The following is an 18,960-nucleotide window of genomic DNA, read 5'->3' as shown; positions in this document are numbered from 1 at the left end:
GACAGAATCCGGGACAGCAGGCAGTTCTGGCCAGCCCCAGCCCTGACCTATGCCCCCAGCCCTTCTGAGGAAGGAAGGGGGAGCTGATTTACTGGAAGAGGGAGCCTGCCCCCTCCCATGGATCCACCAGTCAGTTGGGCAACATTTCAGGAGGAAGACGAAACCCAGGGCTGGTGGGATGTGCTAAGGCAGGAGGTGACTCAGGAGGAGCTGCTCCTACTTTCAGAACATCCCCCAAGCGCTGTGCTGAGTGCTCCCTCTCCCCCGGCCCTGGCCCTTCCCTCCCACAGGGAGGCCCAGCCCCAGCCCCCCACCCATGGCCCACTCACACTCACCGCCTCAGACTTTCATGGATGCGGGCGGCATCACCAGCTGGTTCACCCTGGGGGAGAGACGGGCGGGGGTCAAGGTGGCGGATCAGCGGGGGCCCGGCCCGGGCACTGCTCTGGCGCATCGCATCACGGGGGCTGGCTGACCGGACGTGCTGGGCAGGGACCTCGTCAGGCCCAGGGGGAGGTGGGAGAGCCCAGGGGTGGGGAGAAGAGAAAGAGAGACAGGAGTCAAGAGGAGAGGAGAAAGAAGTCAGAAAATGAGAGGAAAAGGAAGAGGAGGGGGTCCCAGCTCTGAAAACCATTAACTGCAGAGAAAGACCCAGGCCCAGAACCGCCAGGCACAGCCCGGCCACCGAGGGCTCCCAGCCACCGCTGCGTGTGTGACGGAGCCTGTGAGCCGGAGGCGGCGTCACAAGGACAGGAAGCCGTTGGGGCCGGGCAGGGACCCCTTCGGCCAGGTGACCCACCCACTTCACCCTGGAACCACCCCAGGCGGAAGCTGTCACGGCCGAGGCGGCAGGCCCTCCCCCACCCCCACTCACTGCTGCTCAGCCTTGGCCCGGTCACTGAGGAAGAAGAGAGCAGTGGCGAGGAAGAACATGCCACCCAGGACCACGACGAAGGGGCAGAGCATGAGGGCATAGCCCAGACTCAGGAACTCCCAGAGCGGGGAGTCCTTGGTGCTCTGGCGGATCAGGTCGGAGATCTGTGAGGATTGTGGGTGACCATCAGGGCGGGGCCACCTCCCGAAGCCCGTCACCCACCTCAGCCTCTCCCGCCCCCAGGGTACTCACAAAGCCGATGAGGTAGGGGCTTCCGGCATCCCCCAGCAGGTGGGAGGTGAAGCTCTGCAGGGCCACTGCGGTGGCCCTTCTTGTGGGAATGACCACATACTGCAGAAGAGGCGGCAGGTCAGAGGCCACAGGAGCCAGGTGCCCCCACCTGGCCTCATCCCTGGGGTCACCACGCTCTGAAGCCCCCATACCCTCAGACTCAGTCTGCCCTGGTGTCTTGACCCCTCCGTCTCCTGGGCCCTTCCCTCCTCGCGCCCCTCCCTCCAGCCAGGCCCTCTGCTCTCCAACTCGTGGGACCACGTGCCTCAGGGGCTGCGCTTGGCTCTTGGTGGGGAGCCAAGCACAGTGGTCAAGGGAAACTGAGGCCCAGAGGCGGACATTCCTCAGGGATCACACAGGGAGTCAGGCACTGCAGGGACCAGAACCCCAAGGGTCTCTCGCCCTCATCTCCTCGCTGCTAAAGACCCATCTTGGTCCCCCCTCCATGAGGACCTGGCAAGGCCTAGGTTGGCCTGGGCTGAGGGACTGGGGGAGGAGCAGGACCCTGCCTGGAAGAGCCTCCACTTTACCCATGGGCACCCCCAGCACCGAAAGCCGGGAGCTGCTGGGCCCCAGGAACCCCGCTCAGACCAAGGAGGCCTGACTCACAGGGGCAGCACCTCCAAAGTGGGGCAGGCTAAGGTCAGCAGAGGGGCAGTGGGACAGGCAGCAGCCAGCTCCGTGGGGGGGCCCTGTGTAGGCCCCTGGGCCCGAGCTCCAGCTGCCTCATCTAGGCAGAGTTCCAGGCCCTGTGGACAGTCTGTGAGAGCAGCCAGTGCCCACTGGGCACCCCAGGATGGGTTGGGGCGGGGAGACCTGGATCTGATGGGACTGTGTGACCCCATTTCCAAGAATAATTAGCCGCTCGGTTGTGACACTTATTAAAATGGGACATGATTTCCCTGGGACCCAAACCTGTCAGCAGCTGGGGCTGCCCCTGGCTGAGGGGAGGCGGAGGAGGGGCTCCTGCTCATTGCCAAGGGCACTTGATTCAGACAGACTCATCCCTCCCTTCACTCAGGGCATGTGCGGGGCCCCCCACCCCACCTGGCTCCATGCTCAGGCACAGAGCTGTGTCAGATCCCCCCACCTGTCCCCACCCATGGCCTGGTGGGGCAGAGAGATATGCAGGGAAGCTGGGTGGGGCAAGGCAGGCTTCCCGGAGGAGAGGACCAGCAGAGGCCCTAGCCAGGCAGATTCTGATCTCTTGAGCTGTCCCTTATGGAGGCACCCTCTCGTCCTGAGGGCCAACCCATGAGGAGTCCTTCCTCCCCGGCCCCAGAGCCTGCCTGGCAGCTCCCAGACACTCTCTCTAACGCAGGTGCTCTGTACTCCCTTCCCCCAATCCTCTCCTGACCCTGACTTTGCAGGATCCCCAAGGACAGGGCCCCGTGTCACTCCCCCCAAGCCCCCCAGACTGCTGAAGTTATCAGGGCCACAGCCCCCTCCCGGTTCCTCCCAGGCTGCGCCCGTCTCTGCCCAGGGACACGAGCCCCTGCTGCGCTCAGACGGCCCTTTGTCCCTGGCCGGCTGGTCTGCAGCCCATTGTTGACCCTGTGAAGACAGCCTCTGTCCACCCAGCCCCAGCCGCAGGCACCCGGCAGGCGCCCTGGGACCCAGGCTGAGCTGGGAGGGCAGGGTCCATGGCAGCTCAGACGCTGGGGGAGGAGCACTGGCAGGCAGCACCACCTCCGTGCCAGCCTGGCACTGCCAGCCTCTGGGCCACAAACCTGAGCGTCCAGACATCCCCCTCCCCGCCCCATCCTCACATCCATCCCTCCTGCCCGCTCAACCCTCAGATTTCAGATGCAGACCCCAAAACCTCTGATCCCCTCCCTGCCTCCAGGCTCACCTTCCCAGAATGCCTTCCTCCCCCCCCCCCCCCGCCCCCACTCCCACCCCAACCCCCGCCCTGCCAGCTTTCCTGCCTCTTCACCCACCCTCCCCAGCTGACCCAAGAGGTCAAGAGGCCTGGGTCAGCACGAGGCAACCTTGGCCTGCCTCACCATCAGGATGTCCGCAGTGATGGCCCAGTTAGAAAATAGCAGCGTCTCCCCGACGAAGATACAGATCTGTCCAGGAGAGACCAGAGCGACCGTTAGGGAGCCCTCCACCCGCCAGTGGCTCCGGGCTGCTCTTTGAACCCTGGGTGCTGGCAGGGAGCCCCCAAAACCCTCCCACCTCTCTGTGGGGCCGCTCTCCTGGCAGTAGGCCCATGAGGAATTTGTGGATTATCTACAGACTTCAAGCCATGCCCACAGCCCTGAAGGACCCCCAGAGCCCTGGACAGGCCCTGCACAAAGCAGGGGCAGGCAGAGGACTGGAGCCTCCCACAGGGAGGGAGGGCCCCACGAGTCAGACTGTGTTTCCTGTTCCAGAGCCTCCTGGGCCAGGCCCAGCTCCCCCCACCACCCTCACACCCTCCACTGCACTCACATAGGCCCCCACGATGCTGCTTTTGGCGGCCACGAAGATAAGGCAGATGAAGATGGCAGAGCCCAGCATGCCCACAGCACACACTAGCGGGTCAGCCCGCTGGGTCCGCAGGCGGCACCAGCGCGTGGCTCCTGCCCCCGTGACCACACCCAGAAAGCCCGTAAAGCAAGTGATGGCTCCAAAGATGAGGCTGTGGGACAGAGGACGCAGAGCACGGGTTGGTGGCTGCCAAGGCTGGGGCAGAGGGGCTGGCGCTCTCGTCCAGCATCCCTTGCCACCCACCCCGCCCCCTGCCGTGCCCCACCTGTCCTTGGCCCCACAGGGTGGGCTGCTGCACGTCTCTGCCATCTTCTGCACGACTTGGGCGCGGTGCAGGTAGAGCGGGATCCACATGCCCAGGGCCCCTGTGGCGAAGGACACGGCCGACGTGGCCAGGGAGGAGAAGACGTAGCTGCGGCTGGGGAGAGGCCGAGGCGGCGACACTTAACCCAGGGTCGGGACCCAGGAGGCAGCCTTTTCTTCCCGACTCCTTCTGGGCTCTGGGGGTGAGGGCTCAGCCCTCAGGAATAATAAACGCAAGTGGCCAGGATGTCAATCCCAGCACTGTGGGCAGTGGAGACAGCGGGAGGTCTGGCCGAGGGTGCTGGGTGGGCCACCATGCTGGGGAATGGGTCCTCTCATCTCAGCACCCCTCCCTCCTCCCACCAGACCCCTCCCAGCAGCACTCACTTCCGGATCAGGGCCTTCATGTCTCGGAGCCACGAGGTCCGTGCCTTGAGCTGCCCCCCGAGCTGGTCGGCATGGCCTCTCTTAGTGGCCGGGACCAGGACAAGGATGAGTGTTCCTGTGATCATGCCCAGGATGGGGGACACCTGGCAAGGCAGGGAGCACCAGGTTAGGACACCAGTGCCCAGTCGGTCCTGTCTCTTCTGCACCAGGAGGGGGGCGTAGGCAAACCAGGCCTTCTCTGGCTCCGAGCGCCTCCTCTGGTCTGGTGTCTGCCCAGCCTTCCTGACTGGGCTGCTGAGAAAAGCCACCTGGGGATGAAGTCAGCAAAAAAGTCTTGGGGGCTCAAAATGAACTGTCCAGACCAGGGGCAAGATAGGAAGAGAGACTGAAGACAGAAAGGAGGGATGGATGGTCAGATGGACGGAGAAGGGAGGACAGATCGCTGGAGAGATGGACAGAGAAACAGACAGATGGATGGAAGGATGGATGGATAGATGGATGATGGGTGGAAAGAAAGGAAGACAGATAGATGGACAGACATATGGAAAGATGACTAGGAGAGGAGGAGAGAGAGTTCCTGGGGACAGGGAGCCAGATACCAGCCCTGCCCACATCCCTGGGTCAGGAAAAGTTCCCCAGGCTGGCTCCTCACCCTGGGGGGCACTGGGAGGGGACTGGCTGGGCATGAATCTTCCAGCTAACATATCAAGTAGGATATCCTTTGGGAGGGGCCCATATGGGCCCCAGGAGAACACAGGCTGAGGGGCCCCTTCAGGTCTTCCCTGTGTCCAGCCCAGGGTTGAGAACAGAGTCTCCACGGCCCCACGCCTCTCCCCACATGGAAGGAGGATATCTTGGCAGCCTGGATTCCGATATACCCACTCCTCCCTGCCCCCCGTTCATGAGAACAGGGAGATCTGCCCCCACCCCCACCAGGCCAGGGAGCCCAGGGGCTCGAGAGTTCCTCTCCATTCACCCCCCAACCAGAAATTCCACGGAGGCTGCTTCCTTCCTGCTTTTGAGGAAAAAACACTTTGTCTTAAGCTTCCTCTCCTCCGGGAGACTGGGGATCTCTGTTTCCTCTGATTGCACTGTCCTGGGGTCTTGGCAGACTTGCCTCGAATCCTCCTGCGGGACAGGAAGTGGCTCCAGACCCTGGGGGCCCCCACACAGAGGTTTGGTCTCAGTCTCACCCCAGCACAGTGCCAGGGCTCGAAGCAGGAAGTGCCATCGTGGACCTGGAATTTCCTGACATGGTGGGAGAGTCCTCCGTCCTCTCCGACTGGGGGCCCTGGGGGTGGTGGGGCTGAGTCTGGCTCCCCTCACAGCTGGGCCCCGACACCTCAATGTGGACTAATCTAGAAAAGCCCAGGCCCGAGAGTTGGGAAGCCTGGAGGCGGAGGCCTGCGTCCTAGCCCGGGCTGTGTCCCCGGATCTCTGAGTGACTCTGGGCAAGGACTGGTCTGGGGTGTCCTTACCCGCAGGGCCCAGTGCCAGTCTCCAGCCGCCTGCTTCACGCTGGAGCCAGTGATGTAGCCCAGGCCACTGCAGAGAAGATGGCACAGTCAGGTGGGGATGGGCGGGCGCAGAGGATGCCCACCGGCCTCCCGCCCCCACCCCCTAGCCAGCCAGGGAGCTGACCACCTGCATGCTTCGGTCACAGAGAGCCGGACCTCAGGGAGAAGGGGTGGTCAGAAGTCCGAGTGGGCCCTGCCCAGATCCTCACCTGCCCAGCGGGATGGCAAAGTAGAAGACAGACAGCATGAGCGTGCGCGTGTTCTTGGTGAAGAGGTCGCCGATGATGGTGGGTGCGATGGTGGAGTAGCTGGCCTCGCCGATGCCCACCAGCCCCCGAGACAGGACCAGCAGCCAGAAGTGCTGTGGGGAGGGGCGGAAGATGCTGGGGGACCGTCCTACTCTTCTGTCTGCTCGTCCTTGGTCCCCACTTTGCTCCTCACCCCTGCAGGGTCCAGGAGCCAGGGAAGACGATGGAGCCCAACCCCTGCCTTAGCAAAGACTACATCCCTAAGCCACTCTGGGCCTCAGTTTCCCCCTCTGTATAGCGGATTTGATAGAGTTCGGTTGGCCCAGTGCTGGGATGGGACTGCACTTGCACAGGCTGAGAGTTATAAGGACGGCCCAGACAGATCCCCCTCTGTCCCCATAAGCATGTGGGGCATAGGCCTGTGTCTCCACTGCCTCTCCCCAATTGGGAGACCCCCTCTCTGGGTTCTGGCCCCAGCTTGGGGACCTCAAGTCACCCCTCACTCTGCCTCCCACCCCTGGGCAGGGCAGCTGGGCTGACTCTGCCAGCACGGAGGACGGTGTGAGTGGGGAGTGGGCAGGGCAGCCCAGTGGGCTCAGTGCCCCCTCCCCGATACACACATCAAAGAGGAAAGCCCAGCTGAGCCAGGAAGGGTGGGGCAGTGCCAGCTGCCCGTGGTGCTACCCCTTTGATGTGGACCCGGCCCCTCTGTGCCCCCAGCTGCCCAGGGCCTGAGAACCCAGCCTGGTCATCTTTCCCCAGCCCCACCCTGACCACCCATCCGGCCAGCATCGCCCACATGCAGCCCCCCTCAGGATCTCCCTGTTTCCCTCTCTGCATCTGCACATCTCTTTCCCGGCCCTCTCTCTGCATCACTGGCCCTGCCCATCCATCTCTGTGCCCCTCATTTCTGAGGCTCCTTCACTCACTCTCTCCCTCTCCGAGTCTTCCCCTGGCCCCTTGCCTCTGCTTTTCCTGGGAATCATCTGCCCACAGCCTTTACCTATTTTGCTGTTGGGTTGTTTGTCTTTCTTGTATTGATTTCTGTTAGTTTTTTATCTATCATGTGTATTGATCTTTTATTATATATGACACAAATATTTTCCGTCATCTTTCCTCCCGCTTTGTTTATGGGTGGTTTCACCGAACAGAAGCTTTATGTCGTGCTGTTTAATTTGATGCTGTCCAATCTTAATGGGTTCTGGACTATTCATGTCTTATTCAGAAAGTCTACTCCATCCCAAAATGGTAAAAATATTCTTTAATATTTTTTTTCTGCTTTTTCTCCCCAAATCCCCCAAGTACATAGTTATATATTTTAATTGTGGGTCCTTATAGTTGTTCTTTAATATTTTATGGTTGTTATATTTGAGGGAGAGAATGGGAGCAGTTTCCTCAGTCATCCTCCTCGGTAAAGAGCAGATAAGACCTCTTTGATGGGGATCCTGTTGATGGCCCTCTCCCCCCAGGAACCCGCCGTGTCGTGTGTTGGTGTGAACCCGTCTCTACCTCTGCATGCATGTACCACGTGTGAACATACATACATGTACCAGTGAACCACACTTAGTGTCTTCTGTGTGCTTTTAAAACATGAACATGAAAGGGACCGTTCTGTGCATCTGATCCCACATTTTTGCTGTTTTCCCCCATTCTTATCTTTTGGAAACCGATTTATGCTGGTTAATATAGCTCTAGTTCATCCTTTTGCTGTCAGGAATCCCATAGTGTGAATACATCCCGTTTGACCTGGGTATTCCCCAGTCATGGTCCTTTAGACTGCTTCCCTTTGTTTCTATTACAATTCTGCAACAGACATCCTTGTATGCACATGTCACTTCATGTCCACGAGTTGGAGTTTCTCTCTTGGGTACATACCTCGAAGTACAAGGCTGGGCTGTACACAGACTTTTACAAATCCTGCCATTTTGCTCTTCAAAGAGGCCCCACCAATTTACACTCCCACCAGCAGCTTTAATAACACTTGGTATCGTCAGCCTTAATTGTCACCAATCTGTTGGGTGTGAACCGGTATCTCACTGTTGTTTTAATTTGCACGAGCCTGATTACTCCAGAGGCAGAGTGCCATCTTTTCCTGCGTTTATCGCCCACTTGGGCATCTTCTCCTGGAATTGCCTGTCCCTGTAATTTGCCCATTTTTCTACTGGATTATTTGTCTTACTTGTCTTTTTCTTGTTGACGTACAGTTCTAGATTTTTACAGTTTGCTTTTTACTTTACTTTCGCCTATCTGGAATTTACTCTGAAGGATGATTTGAAATACAGACTAAACTTTATTTTCACTCCAGATGGATAGTGAGTTCCCCCAAAACCATTTATCTGAGATGCAACTTTCCTCCCGCACCAGCTCCCGTGGAAAAGAGGACTCCGTCTCATCGACCCCTTGGTTTCGGTTAGAACAGCCAGATTGTGATGACGGATACGGCAAGTTCCCCTTCACTGTTATTTTTCACCATGTTCTTGGCTGTTCCTGGGCTTTTTGTCTGCCAAATTAGCTTCAGAATCACGTTGCCAAGGTCCGCAAAAACCCCCGTGGGACTCAGATTGTGCTAGCAATGAATGTATGGATAAATTGGGGGTGATCTGTCTGCTTCTCCCCCCACCTCTCCCTCCCTTCCACGCACCCAGAGCGGGGCCTAGCCCTGGCGTCATGGTCCTGACCTCACTGGCCAATCCCAGAGGTTGGATGACCAGGAACCTGGCCAGGGGCAGAACAACGGGGCCCTAGAGGCCTCTGGTCCAGGCTCCATTTTCGACTGTGGCCGCAGGCTCCACCTGACATGCTGGGCCTGGAGCCTACCTGGGCCTGACCCTCCTCTGTGCAGCTGCCCCGGGAAGCAAAGTGGTACCGCCCAAACCTGCCCATTCTCTCTGCCCTCGCCTCCAACCTCTTCTCGATCAATGTAAACCTGACCTACCGTTCCCTTCTGCAGCCTCTTCCAGAGTCCAGCACTGCCCTCAGGAGCAAGCCCAGGCCCCCCAAACTGGCATTCGAGGTTCCCACGACCTGGTGCCTGCCTCCTTTCCAGCCAAAACCCTCTCTGCCTCGTTCTCGCAACCCTCTCCCAATTCTCCATCCATGAGTGTGCTCCCTGTGCCCATGCTATCTTCACCAAAAGGCCTAATCTCCCTGTCCTGCCTGCTCAACCCAAATGCTGCCTCCTCCAGGAAGCCTTCCCTGACCACATGAATTTCCAGAGACTGCGCTCTTCAGTGAGCACTTTCAGCACTTTGCTCATCCTGAAGGTCTGAGCATGGGAGCTCCTGTCACATCTTCCCACTCCCAGCCTGGGTGCTCCCAAAGACAGGGCTGAGGTCTCCTCCTTTGTCCCCTAAGCTGAAAGCTCCATGAGGACAGATCCTGGTCCTCCCTCCTTCTTCTATCTCCCTTTACAGTTGTCATCTTGTGATTGTCCTTCCTCTGCTTGAATACCCCTAGTTATGGGAAACTCACTACCTCACAAAGCAACATATCTCCTCTTTGGAAGAAAGAACAGAAATAATGATTTATTGAACACCTGCCATGTTCCAGGGTCTGGGCATTCATTAGCTCAGTTATTTCTCACAACAAACCTTCAAGCTGAGAAGCATTATCCCCATATTAAAGATGAGGAAACTGAGGCTCAGAGAGGTTAAGTAAGTTTCTCCAGATCACAAAGCTTAGTAGGCAACAAAGTTGGGATAGTCAAACCCAGAACTGTGGGAACAAAGTAAGAAACATCTTCCTCGTGTTGAACTGATGTTTGCCTCCCTAGAACTCTGACCCTAAGAGTTAGCTGGTGGTCAGTCAAAGAGCAAACTGTGAGGCCCAAAGAAGAGTAGTGACTTACCTAGGGTCACACAGCAAGATGAAGGCAGAGCCAGGACTAGAACCCAAGGGTCCTGACTCCTTGGCAGACTCACTCCCCCTATGCCTTGCGTCCTCCCCAAATCAGAGGCAGCTCAGAAAGAGTCAGGATACCACACAGGGCTGTGAATCCCTCAGGTCAGGCTGACATGGGGAAGGCCCTGTCTGCAGGGCCAGTTTGCAGAAGTACCCGAACACGCCCTCATCCCACTGCGAATGGAAGACACTGTCTGGGGTTCGAACCAAGGGGCTGGAACCCATGACCCAGACTATGGCAGGTCAATCAGGCTAGCCGCCCCCTGGGGGAAGCAGGCCACGCAGAGGGGCTGGGCAGGGCTGCTGGGCGGAAGCGGGGCAGGCCTCACCTGCTGGGGGATGAAGGAGCTGGAGAAAGTGACGGCCGACCAGAAGAAAATGCCGCAGCTGAGGATCACCTTCCTGTTGAAGCGGTCACCCAGGTACCCGAAGAGGGGGGCGGCCACCATGAAGCTACAGATGAACACTGTGCAGGGAGAGGCGGGCTGAGGGCCGCGCGGGGTCCCCGTGGCCCAGCCCGCCTGCCCCTACCGCTCAGCTCGCGGCCAAGTGCCCCTGAGACAAAGGTCGGCCTGGGCCAGGGCCTGAGGAAGCAGCCCCAGAGAGGGCGGCCTCGGCCCGCCTGGGCCCCGGGGAGGCGGGACGGCCCCATCCTCTTCCATTCATGTCCACGGGCTGCCCAGCGCCGGGTGAGCCTTTGGGGTACTCTGAAAACAGTAAAGATTTATTCTCTGAACGGTTTCTACGTGCCAGGAGCTGTGTTAGAGGCTCACCACGCAGCGTCTTGTGTGCCCCTCCAACCCCATCCCACCGCACAGACGGGGAGACGAGCTCAGAGAATAATGACCCCCTGCCTGTCTGCCTCCAGGACCAGCGTTCCTTATACTTATACACCACACTGCTCCCCTTGTTATACTTGGGAAAGAGGTTCAGAGAGGTGAAGGGATCTGCCCAAGGTCACACAGCAAATCAGGGCAGAACTGGGCCTAGAAGCCCAGGTCTCGTACCTGCCAGATCACACGACCACCCTCAATCCCAGCAGGCTGCAGACATTTCCTGACATTCGGAAACATTGTCATTTGTTCATTCATTCATTCATCCATTCAACAAAACAGACAAAAATTCCTGCCCTCTCTGGACTTTTGTTCTAATGAGGAGGAACAGAAAATAAAATAAAAGTACGGTATGCCAGATGGTAACAAGTGATAGCAGAGTAAAAGAGCAGAAACAGAAGATAGGAAAGGTGTGTGTGAGAGAGAGAAAGCAGATGTTACAATTTTAAATAGAAGGGTCAGAGAAGGTGACATTTCAGCAAAGACCTGGAGGAGGTGAGGAAAAAAATCATGCAAATATTACACCAAGAACAGCAAGTGCAAAGGCCCTGGGGCGGGAGCGTGCTTAGAATATTTGAGGAACAATAAAGAGGCCAGAGTGGCTGGAGCAGAGGGACCGAGGGGGAGAGGCCGGCTGGGGTAGGGACCGTGACCCACTGCGATGACTGTGGCTTCAACGGGCAAGAAAGGAAAACACCAGAGGATGCTGAGCAGAGAGTGATATGACCTGGTTTTGTTCTTCGGGAACAGGAGAGCAGCAGTCTTAGAGGACTCCGTGGGGGTGACACTGCCTGTGATGGGAGGGGCCTTGGGGTCCCAGGTGGGGTGAGGAGGCCAGCAAGGCAGGGTAGGCCCTAGATCATGCAGCGAGGCAGCCCCCCACTGCTCCCCCTAAAAGCCAGTCCCACAGCTGACAGGCAGATGGCCAGACAAAGGCGGGGGCGGGCAGACAAGGTGGCCAGTTGGCCGGCCTCTGACCGCCAGGCTGAAGCATGCCTGGGCTCTGCGGCTCCCGTGCAGACCTGCGTCCCCAGGGAGGAGGACCAGGGAGGGGAGGCAGGAGGGAAGGAGGAGAGCAAGGCGGAGAGACGGCTGGGCTGCAGAAACGTGACTGCCCCTCTCTCATCCTAGTGGGCAGGACAGTGAGCATGTGTGGGTGCCAGGGGAACCTGCTAATCCCAACTCTGTGTGACGGGGGCCTCGGGGAGAGCCAGCGTGGAGGTACGTGTACCTGGGCACCAGAGACACCCCGCCTGGGCTCGAAGTCAGCTCTGCTCCTTCCCAGCTGGGTGACCTCAGGCAGGTCAACAACCTCTCTGTGCCTCCGTTCAGTGGTGTGCTCATAAATGTTTAACAACTGGCTCTCTGAACAAGTGGAGAGAGGAAGCCCTGATGTGTAGTGTTTGTAGTGTTTGCCAGTCTTCATGGGGTAAATGCTCCCAGCGCGGCTGATCCCATGTGACGTCACTGCTCAGAGCCGGGAAGCGATGAGCAGTTGCACGGCATTGTGTGTGCAGTATTTCTACCACACAGATACAGCAGACGTAAACCACCTTAGGAACTAGAGCATAGTAAAACATGGTGAAATGATTACAGGGTGATGACTTTTAAGTATTTATTACGTTTGTTTTAATATAAATTGTTTCATGTTAAGTTTACACAGTTTAGTTTTTTGTCTGTTTTTGTTTTTTGGTGAGGAAGATTGGCCCTGAGCTAACATCTGCTGCCAGTCTTCCTCTTTCTTTTTTTTTTCTCCCCAAAGCCCCAGCACATGGTTGTATATCCCAGTTGTAAGTCGTTCTAGCTCCTCTGTGTGGGACACTACCTCAGCGTGGCCTGATGAGCGGTGTCATGTCCATGCCCAGGATCCGAACCGGTGAACCCTGCGCCGCCAAAGCAGAGCGTGGGAACTCAACCACTGGGCCGTGGGGCCGGCCCCCATAGCTTAGTTTTTAATAATGGTTGTGTTTGACAACCCGCTCACTCGATTCCTGAAAATTGAACAGTCAACTCTCAGGAGCCAGCCTGAGCCAACGCGGCCACTTCCTCGTCTGCAAAATGAAGATGAAAATATCAGCTCGCAGGTGCTGCGACCGCTGGGTGGGGTAAAGCTTACGAGGCGCCTCGTGCCCTGCCCTGCCCTGCCTGAGGGGACTGCCTCCAGCAACACGGGGCCCTTGTTCAGATTAGTCAAGGCAAACATCATTTCCTCATATCTAGAGAAAGAATTTTTCCTGCTGGGCCTGCCTCCCAGGGCCTGCCTGAGATCAGATAGGAATATGGACAGGAAAGAGATGTCAGCCTCATCAGGACTTACAGGAGGAGGAAGAATTGTTCCCTCTGTGCCCGTCTGTGCTAGGTGGCGAGTGGGCAGAAAGAATCAGAGTAGGAATTGCTCCCTGTCTGGCCAGGGCACAAATCCCATCCTTGAGTTGCCCAGTTCCCTAAAATGCCAGGGAACAAGCAAGGAGGGTCAACTCCTGCCAGAATAGTGAAAGGAGACTTGATGGAGGTGGTGAAGTCAGAGCTGGGTATTGAAGGATGCATAGGAGTTTACCATGACAATAATACTTAAATCCAAGACTATGTACTAAAATATAAATTACGGATCCTATAAGCAATACTATATAATGGTTAATGAGGCATAATGCTTATTGTTAATAATACCTGCAGTTATCATCGATGGAGCACTTATTACAGGCAAGGCCCAGGGATGCGCCCTGGACATAAGCACAGATTACCTCATTCGAGTCTCATTCCTTCTCTTCATCTTACAGGGGAGACAACAGAGGCTGAAAGAAGTGATGTCACACAGCTAGTGTGTGGCTGAGCGAGAATTTAAACCCCAATTTGTCTGACTGCAGAGCCCTTGCTCTAAATCACGCTACGGACTGCCAGGCTGGGAAGATGGAAGGTCCCAGCTGATGTCCCCAAGGTCAGGGAGAGTTCAGGGTCTGTCAATAGCCAGAAGCGCCGGGCTGCAGCACGGGAAGGCTCTGGAGGAAGCAGCAGGAGACAGGCCGTGGGGGGACACTGGGGTCCAGGCACTAGGACCCGGTGTGGCCTTTAGTTAGGGGCCGTGGAGAGCCCCAGCATGTTCTGTTCTCGCCCTCCAAAGGGGAGCCCTGGAAAATCCCCACTGTGTGGGTGGAGAGGAGCCGAAGGAGGGGACCCAGGCCTTGGCCAGCCCTCGGCCATCCTGGCGCATCCCCACCCTCCTGCCCGCAGGAGAGCAGGAGGGCGGCCCCCCGGCCCCTCCCCTGGTGGTCTGCCGGCTCATTTGGGTGGGCAGAGGCATCCAGACCATAGCTGGGCCCCTGTCGAAGGGGTCACGCCCCGTCCGCACTGCCAGGCCCCAGCCTGCTGCAGGTTGCGTTTCACGGTGTCTGTCCCCCTGACAGCCGGGGCCACTGAGAGCTGGAGGAACCTGCCCAAGAGGACACAGCGAGTTGGGCAAGGATGCTATGAACCACAGCCTGTCCCTCAGTGCCTCCCCCGTGGGGACAAGGGAGTCCAGGGTCAAGAGGGAGACACGCTCCATCCTCGCAGACCTCCCCCTGCTTGGGGCAGATGAGAGAGGACCTCTCCTGGACCTCAGGGATGCCCCAGGCAGTGCAGGGGCCTGAACACAACCAGGGTAGGGACAAGAGGGACAATGTTCCTGGCAGAAGGAACAGCACAGGCAAAGGCCTGGATGTGTGAACTCTGTCCTAGATGGGGGCGCAGAGGCTTACCCCACCAGCCGGCAGCCAGTAGCTCTCTGGAAATACAGACCGGCGGGCTAGAAGCTTCCCGGGCCACCATGCCCCTACCCCGCAGTCTTTGTTCACTGGAGGAGAGCTTTCTGGGCAGCCCAGCTGCCCCACCCTGCTCTCGGCGGGTGGTGGCGTTCCCAGCACCTCCCGCACGAGGACATCCTGTGGCCGGGGTGTGGGGAAGCCCTGGTCAGCTCACGTGTGCTGAGCCCACAGGTCTGGACAATGGAGCTGCAGGCAGGGAGCCAGGGTGGGGGGGCAGGGCCACGGACAGACGGCGGGTAGGGGCGGAGAACCTGGGCCGGAGCCTCCCTCCCTCCGTGAGACTGGCGATGCCCCTCTGCATAGGGCTGGCGGGAGGTCCTCTGCACCACAGGGCTTGGCCGACAGCCCTAAGGTGCTGCCCACTCTCATGGCCGTCCCAGGGCTCGGTGTGCCGGCCAAAGGCCGTCTCCCCTAGGGGCGCACAGAGGGGCCAGCGCCCAGAAGCTCAGAACAACCCCGACCGAGGGCTCTGCGTCTTGGCAGGCAGCCCAGGACCCCCCCCCCATCCGTGGGGCTTTTGCGCCCAGAGGGGGTCCTGGAGCAGCACCGGGTGAGGTCTGAGCTGGGGGAGCCCTGGGTCCCACACTGTGGCCTTGGAGCCCACATCCAGCCCCCACCTCGGCCTGAGCTGAACCAGGGCTATTTTTACCAAGTCCAGATCCGGCCGACCTATTATTTGGAGAAGACTTGCCATCCTCCACATCCTGTGGGCAGGGAGGGTGCTCAGGCAGGCGTGGGCCAGGCGGGGGTCAGGTTCTGCCTGGGTACCCTCCCTGCCCACAGGATGTGGAGGATGGCAGCCCAGGCCAGCAAGGATGATGGGAGCACCCAGCACAGCCTGGCCCCGTGGGCGCCTGAAAGGCCGGCAGACTTCCTGCAGGAAGAATGGGAGCTGCCTCCTCCACCCCCGCTCAGGATGTACACCCTGGGTTGGCCCATCAGGCCTCAGGGAAAGAGGGGTTCTTGGACCCCCTTTCCAATAGTAGGGCCTGTGGGGAGAGTCACAGGGGCTGCCCGGCTTTGCCTTCAGAACCCGAGTCTTTGCCGAAGCAGGAGGATGTTGCTGGACAGGCCGAAGTGGAGAGGCGAGCAAGGCCAGAAGGAGACTCGGCCCCAAGCAGAGGCACTGTCTGGTTTCAGTCTGAGCTGGCTCTTCCTCTGTCCCCACTCTCCCTTCCCACCCCCGATCCTGGCACTTCCTCATGACCCCAAACCCCAGCCCCGAGCTGCCTTCCAGCCTCCTCTGCCACCCATTCCCCCACGCAGCCCCAGAGTGAACATCCTGATGTACATATCTTATAGGGACCTGCCCTGCTTCACAACCTTCTGTGGCTCCCCACTGCCCCAAGACAAAACCCAGATGCCTCTCACCATCAAATCCTGACTACTGTGCAGCGTCCTCTCACTGATTCTCCCACACTCCAGCCCACAGCCCATGAACCACAAGTCACCAGGGCCAGGCTTTCAGCCTCGCTTTCCCTTTCCCTAACCTGCACATATGCCGATTTCCTTGCATCCATCTTCTAATTTGCTTTTCCTCTCTTCAATCTAGTCTAATTAAGTCATCTAATTATTACTTTTTTTTTTGGTGAGGAAGATTCACCCTGAACTAACACCTGTGCCAATCTTCCTCTATTTTGTATATGGGATGCTGCCACAGCATGGCTTCATGAGTGATGTGTAGGTCCGCGCCCAGTATCAGAACCGCGAACCCTAGGCCACCGGAAGTGGAGCACACGAACTTCACCACTATGTCATCTGGCTGCCCCAACAGATTTTTTAATTTTAATACTTACATTTTTCACTTCTAGGATTTTGAATTTAGGTCTCTTAGACACCTCCCTGTTCTTTTTTAGTAATGTGCTATTCTAGCTCATAAATTCTATTCTTTCCTCTTGAGCGTTGAAAATTAAGCATACCCAATATCAAGTCCCTGTAAGATAAGCCTATTCTCTGAAGTTCTTCAGAAGTCAGTTTTCCTATCTTTTCTGGCCTGGTTGACTCCGTCCCACAAAGGTGGGCTTTCTTGTGTGCTCTGCTCATTTTGAACTTGAGTCTGTCTTCCGTGGCACTTGTCATCTGTGTCCCATGCAGGCCCCGGGTCATGAAGGCAGGAATTGGCGTCCATGTCCCATGCAGGCCCCGGGTCATGAAGGTGTCCCTAAGGAGCAGTTTTGGACTTGCCTCTGCTGGGGTCCCTGGAAGCAGAGGCCTGCAGCAAAGGGGTGGCCATCGCAGGCCCGAGCAGAGCAGGAGCTAGACTAAGCTGTCTGCAGAAAGCCAGAGCCGGGAAGGAGATGTCCTTTCATGGATGGAAAATCCGCCCACTGAGGGCACATCTTGAAATCAGGGAGCTTGCTCTGGGCTCTGGGTGGAAACTGAGTCACCCAGGCAACACCAGAACCCTAGCCGGCACTGCCCAGTCCTCAGAGCAAAGAAACCCCCGAGCTTGGAGACTGGGCTGGGCTAGTGACAATTTGATAAATCTGGGTGATGGCCACGTGGAGATTCTCTCTCTACTTTTTATGTGTATTTAAATTTTTTCATTAAAATGTTTACATTAAAAATACTGCAACCAGCGTTTAAGACATATGCTGGTCCCCGAAGTCTATCATTTGGCTTCAATATTAGGTCCTGTTTTCCTGTTTTTGAGTTCAACTCTTTGCTTCTGGCACCTGAAAATTTCCCTGCTAGCTTTAGCTTTCAAGCTCAGCTATGTAATTTAAATGTTTTCTTGGCATATTCTATCCAGCTTGGAGGGAGAAAGAGAGCTACTCACATCTACTGACAAACTGCAAGTCCTTTCTCCTGGACGAACTCCAACTCATCCTTCAAAACCCCACTCAAATTTCCCCTCCTCGGGGAAGTCTTCTCCACCTGCCACCAGGCAGAGCTGGGTGCACACTTGCTGCCATCCCCCGGGGCTACCCCTGTGGCTGGGTGTGAACTGGATATGTTTTCTGTCCCCATTGATAGAGGAAGTCTACCTGAGTGCAAAGACTGAGTCTGTGGCCAAGCCCAGCACAGGGCCTGCCAACAGGAGGTTCGGCAGCAGCTGCCCCTTTAGGTGTAGGCTGTGGGGGCCCCTGAATTCCCAAAACAGCACGACCCAAGAGCTGTCCTTCTGCTGTGGGCTTCCGCAGAGGCTAAGCTATGGCTGCAGCAGGGGACTCAGGTGCCAGCTCAGAGCTGGCGGCAATCTTCAAGCAGGCTGCCGAAAGTCAGCTCCCATGCTCCAGTCCCAAGGAGAGACAGGAGGGGCAGGTCTGGGCCTAACCCTCAGCCACCTCCCACCCTGTCTCATGGCCCCGCAGCCCCTGGTGCCCACAAATAAGCAGGCAACCGGCCCCACAGCCCTGGCCCTTTGATCTGGGCAAGCAGCAACACCTGGCTGGCGCCCTCCACCTGGCTCTGACCTTATCGGGGCTCGGGGAAGAGACAGGTGCCCGGGGCCCAGGCCAATTAGCTGATTTGCCCGGTTGCCCACTGAGTCACATCCCGGTCTAGCTCGCCTGGCTTCTTGGTTCAGATGGCCAAAGGGGTGAGGATACTCGGGAGCCATCTCAGTTGTGCCAGGGGTAGGTGCCAGGCCGAGGGCCATGGGGTAAGGACCAGAGGGTCTCTGAGGGTGATGGAACCCTTACCAGGGCCCAGAGGCACCCGCCCTAAGAACACTGAGATCCGGGACTCTCAGACACTGGGATGAACCTCACCAATCCCGTGGCCATCTGTGTACCTTCCCCAAGCCAAGAGGACAGCAGACACAGAGTCCTCATTCCTGTCCTGCTGCACTCTCACCATGAGGCCTTAAGCAAGTCATTTCCCCTCTCTGGACCTCTGTCCCTTCATCTGAAAGTGAAGCTGACCAAAGGGAGCTTGTAGAGGACGAATCAGACGAGACGATGCCCGTGGGCAATTTGTCCACCTCCAGCCAGGTCACCAGGGACTCCCGTGACTTCTCTCTTGGCCAAGGAGGCAGCCAGGACATGACTGAGGCAGTGCCATGACCCCCAGCCCGCCCACTCCCTCCCCACGCAGCTGCACTGGCCCTGATCACACTTAGGCAGAGATGAGTGGAGGAGGCTGGGGCAGAGCCAGGCTCCCGATCAGTCAGCAAGGCCAAGACCAGGCGGGGATGAGGCCCGGGCTGGGTCCCCAGTGACTCAGGGGCCACGGAGGGAGGGGCTGGGCAGCTCGGCTCTCTTCTGCCCTTCCCTCACCAGCCCAGCAGCCTGCTCCCTCCCACGCTCCCAGCTGGCCTGAACCCTGTCTTGCTGGCTGCGAGCACTGGTCACCGCATTGTGTTACACAGAGCCCAGGAGGCTGGAAGGA

At 57.9% G+C, this 18,960-nt stretch overlaps 1 protein-coding gene across 5 annotated transcripts in view; it reads right to left on the bottom strand.

The window, feature by feature from the left end:
- The window catches only part of SPNS2 (SPNS lysolipid transporter 2, sphingosine-1-phosphate), a 36,218-nt gene that overhangs the window by 1,902 nt on the left and 15,356 nt on the right, over positions 1-18,960 (bottom strand). Inside the window, exons 3-12 of one of the 5 annotated variants that reach the window (XR_011523178.1) lie at positions 10,325-10,461; positions 6,057-6,208; positions 5,809-5,875; positions 4,331-4,473; positions 3,906-4,058; positions 3,602-3,791; positions 3,172-3,237; positions 1,127-1,225; positions 875-1,038; positions 336-496 (exon numbers count right to left, since the gene is read on the bottom strand). Coding sequence is in view for 4 of the 5 variants with exons in the window: in XM_070560940.1 (XP_070417041.1) it covers positions 340-382; positions 875-1,038; positions 1,127-1,225; positions 3,172-3,237; positions 3,602-3,791; positions 3,906-4,058; positions 4,331-4,638; positions 5,809-5,875; positions 6,057-6,208; positions 10,325-10,461 (1,379 nt within the window). In the remaining variant the exon portion in view is untranslated. Of the gene's footprint in view, positions 1-335; positions 497-874; positions 1,039-1,126; positions 1,226-3,171; positions 3,238-3,601; positions 3,792-3,905; positions 4,059-4,330; positions 4,639-5,808; positions 5,876-6,056; positions 6,209-10,324; positions 10,462-18,960 lie in introns of all 5 variants that reach the window. The other 4 variants (XM_070560942.1, XM_070560940.1, XM_070560939.1 and 1 more) reach the window with 4 other exon arrangements.

The sequence above is a fragment of the Equus przewalskii genome, chromosome 10 (genome assembly GCF_037783145.1).
Source record: "Equus przewalskii isolate Varuska chromosome 10, EquPr2, whole genome shotgun sequence".
Taxonomy (NCBI): domain Eukaryota; kingdom Metazoa; phylum Chordata; class Mammalia; order Perissodactyla; family Equidae; genus Equus; species Equus przewalskii.
This window is presented reverse-complemented; position numbering and strand designations above follow the sequence as displayed.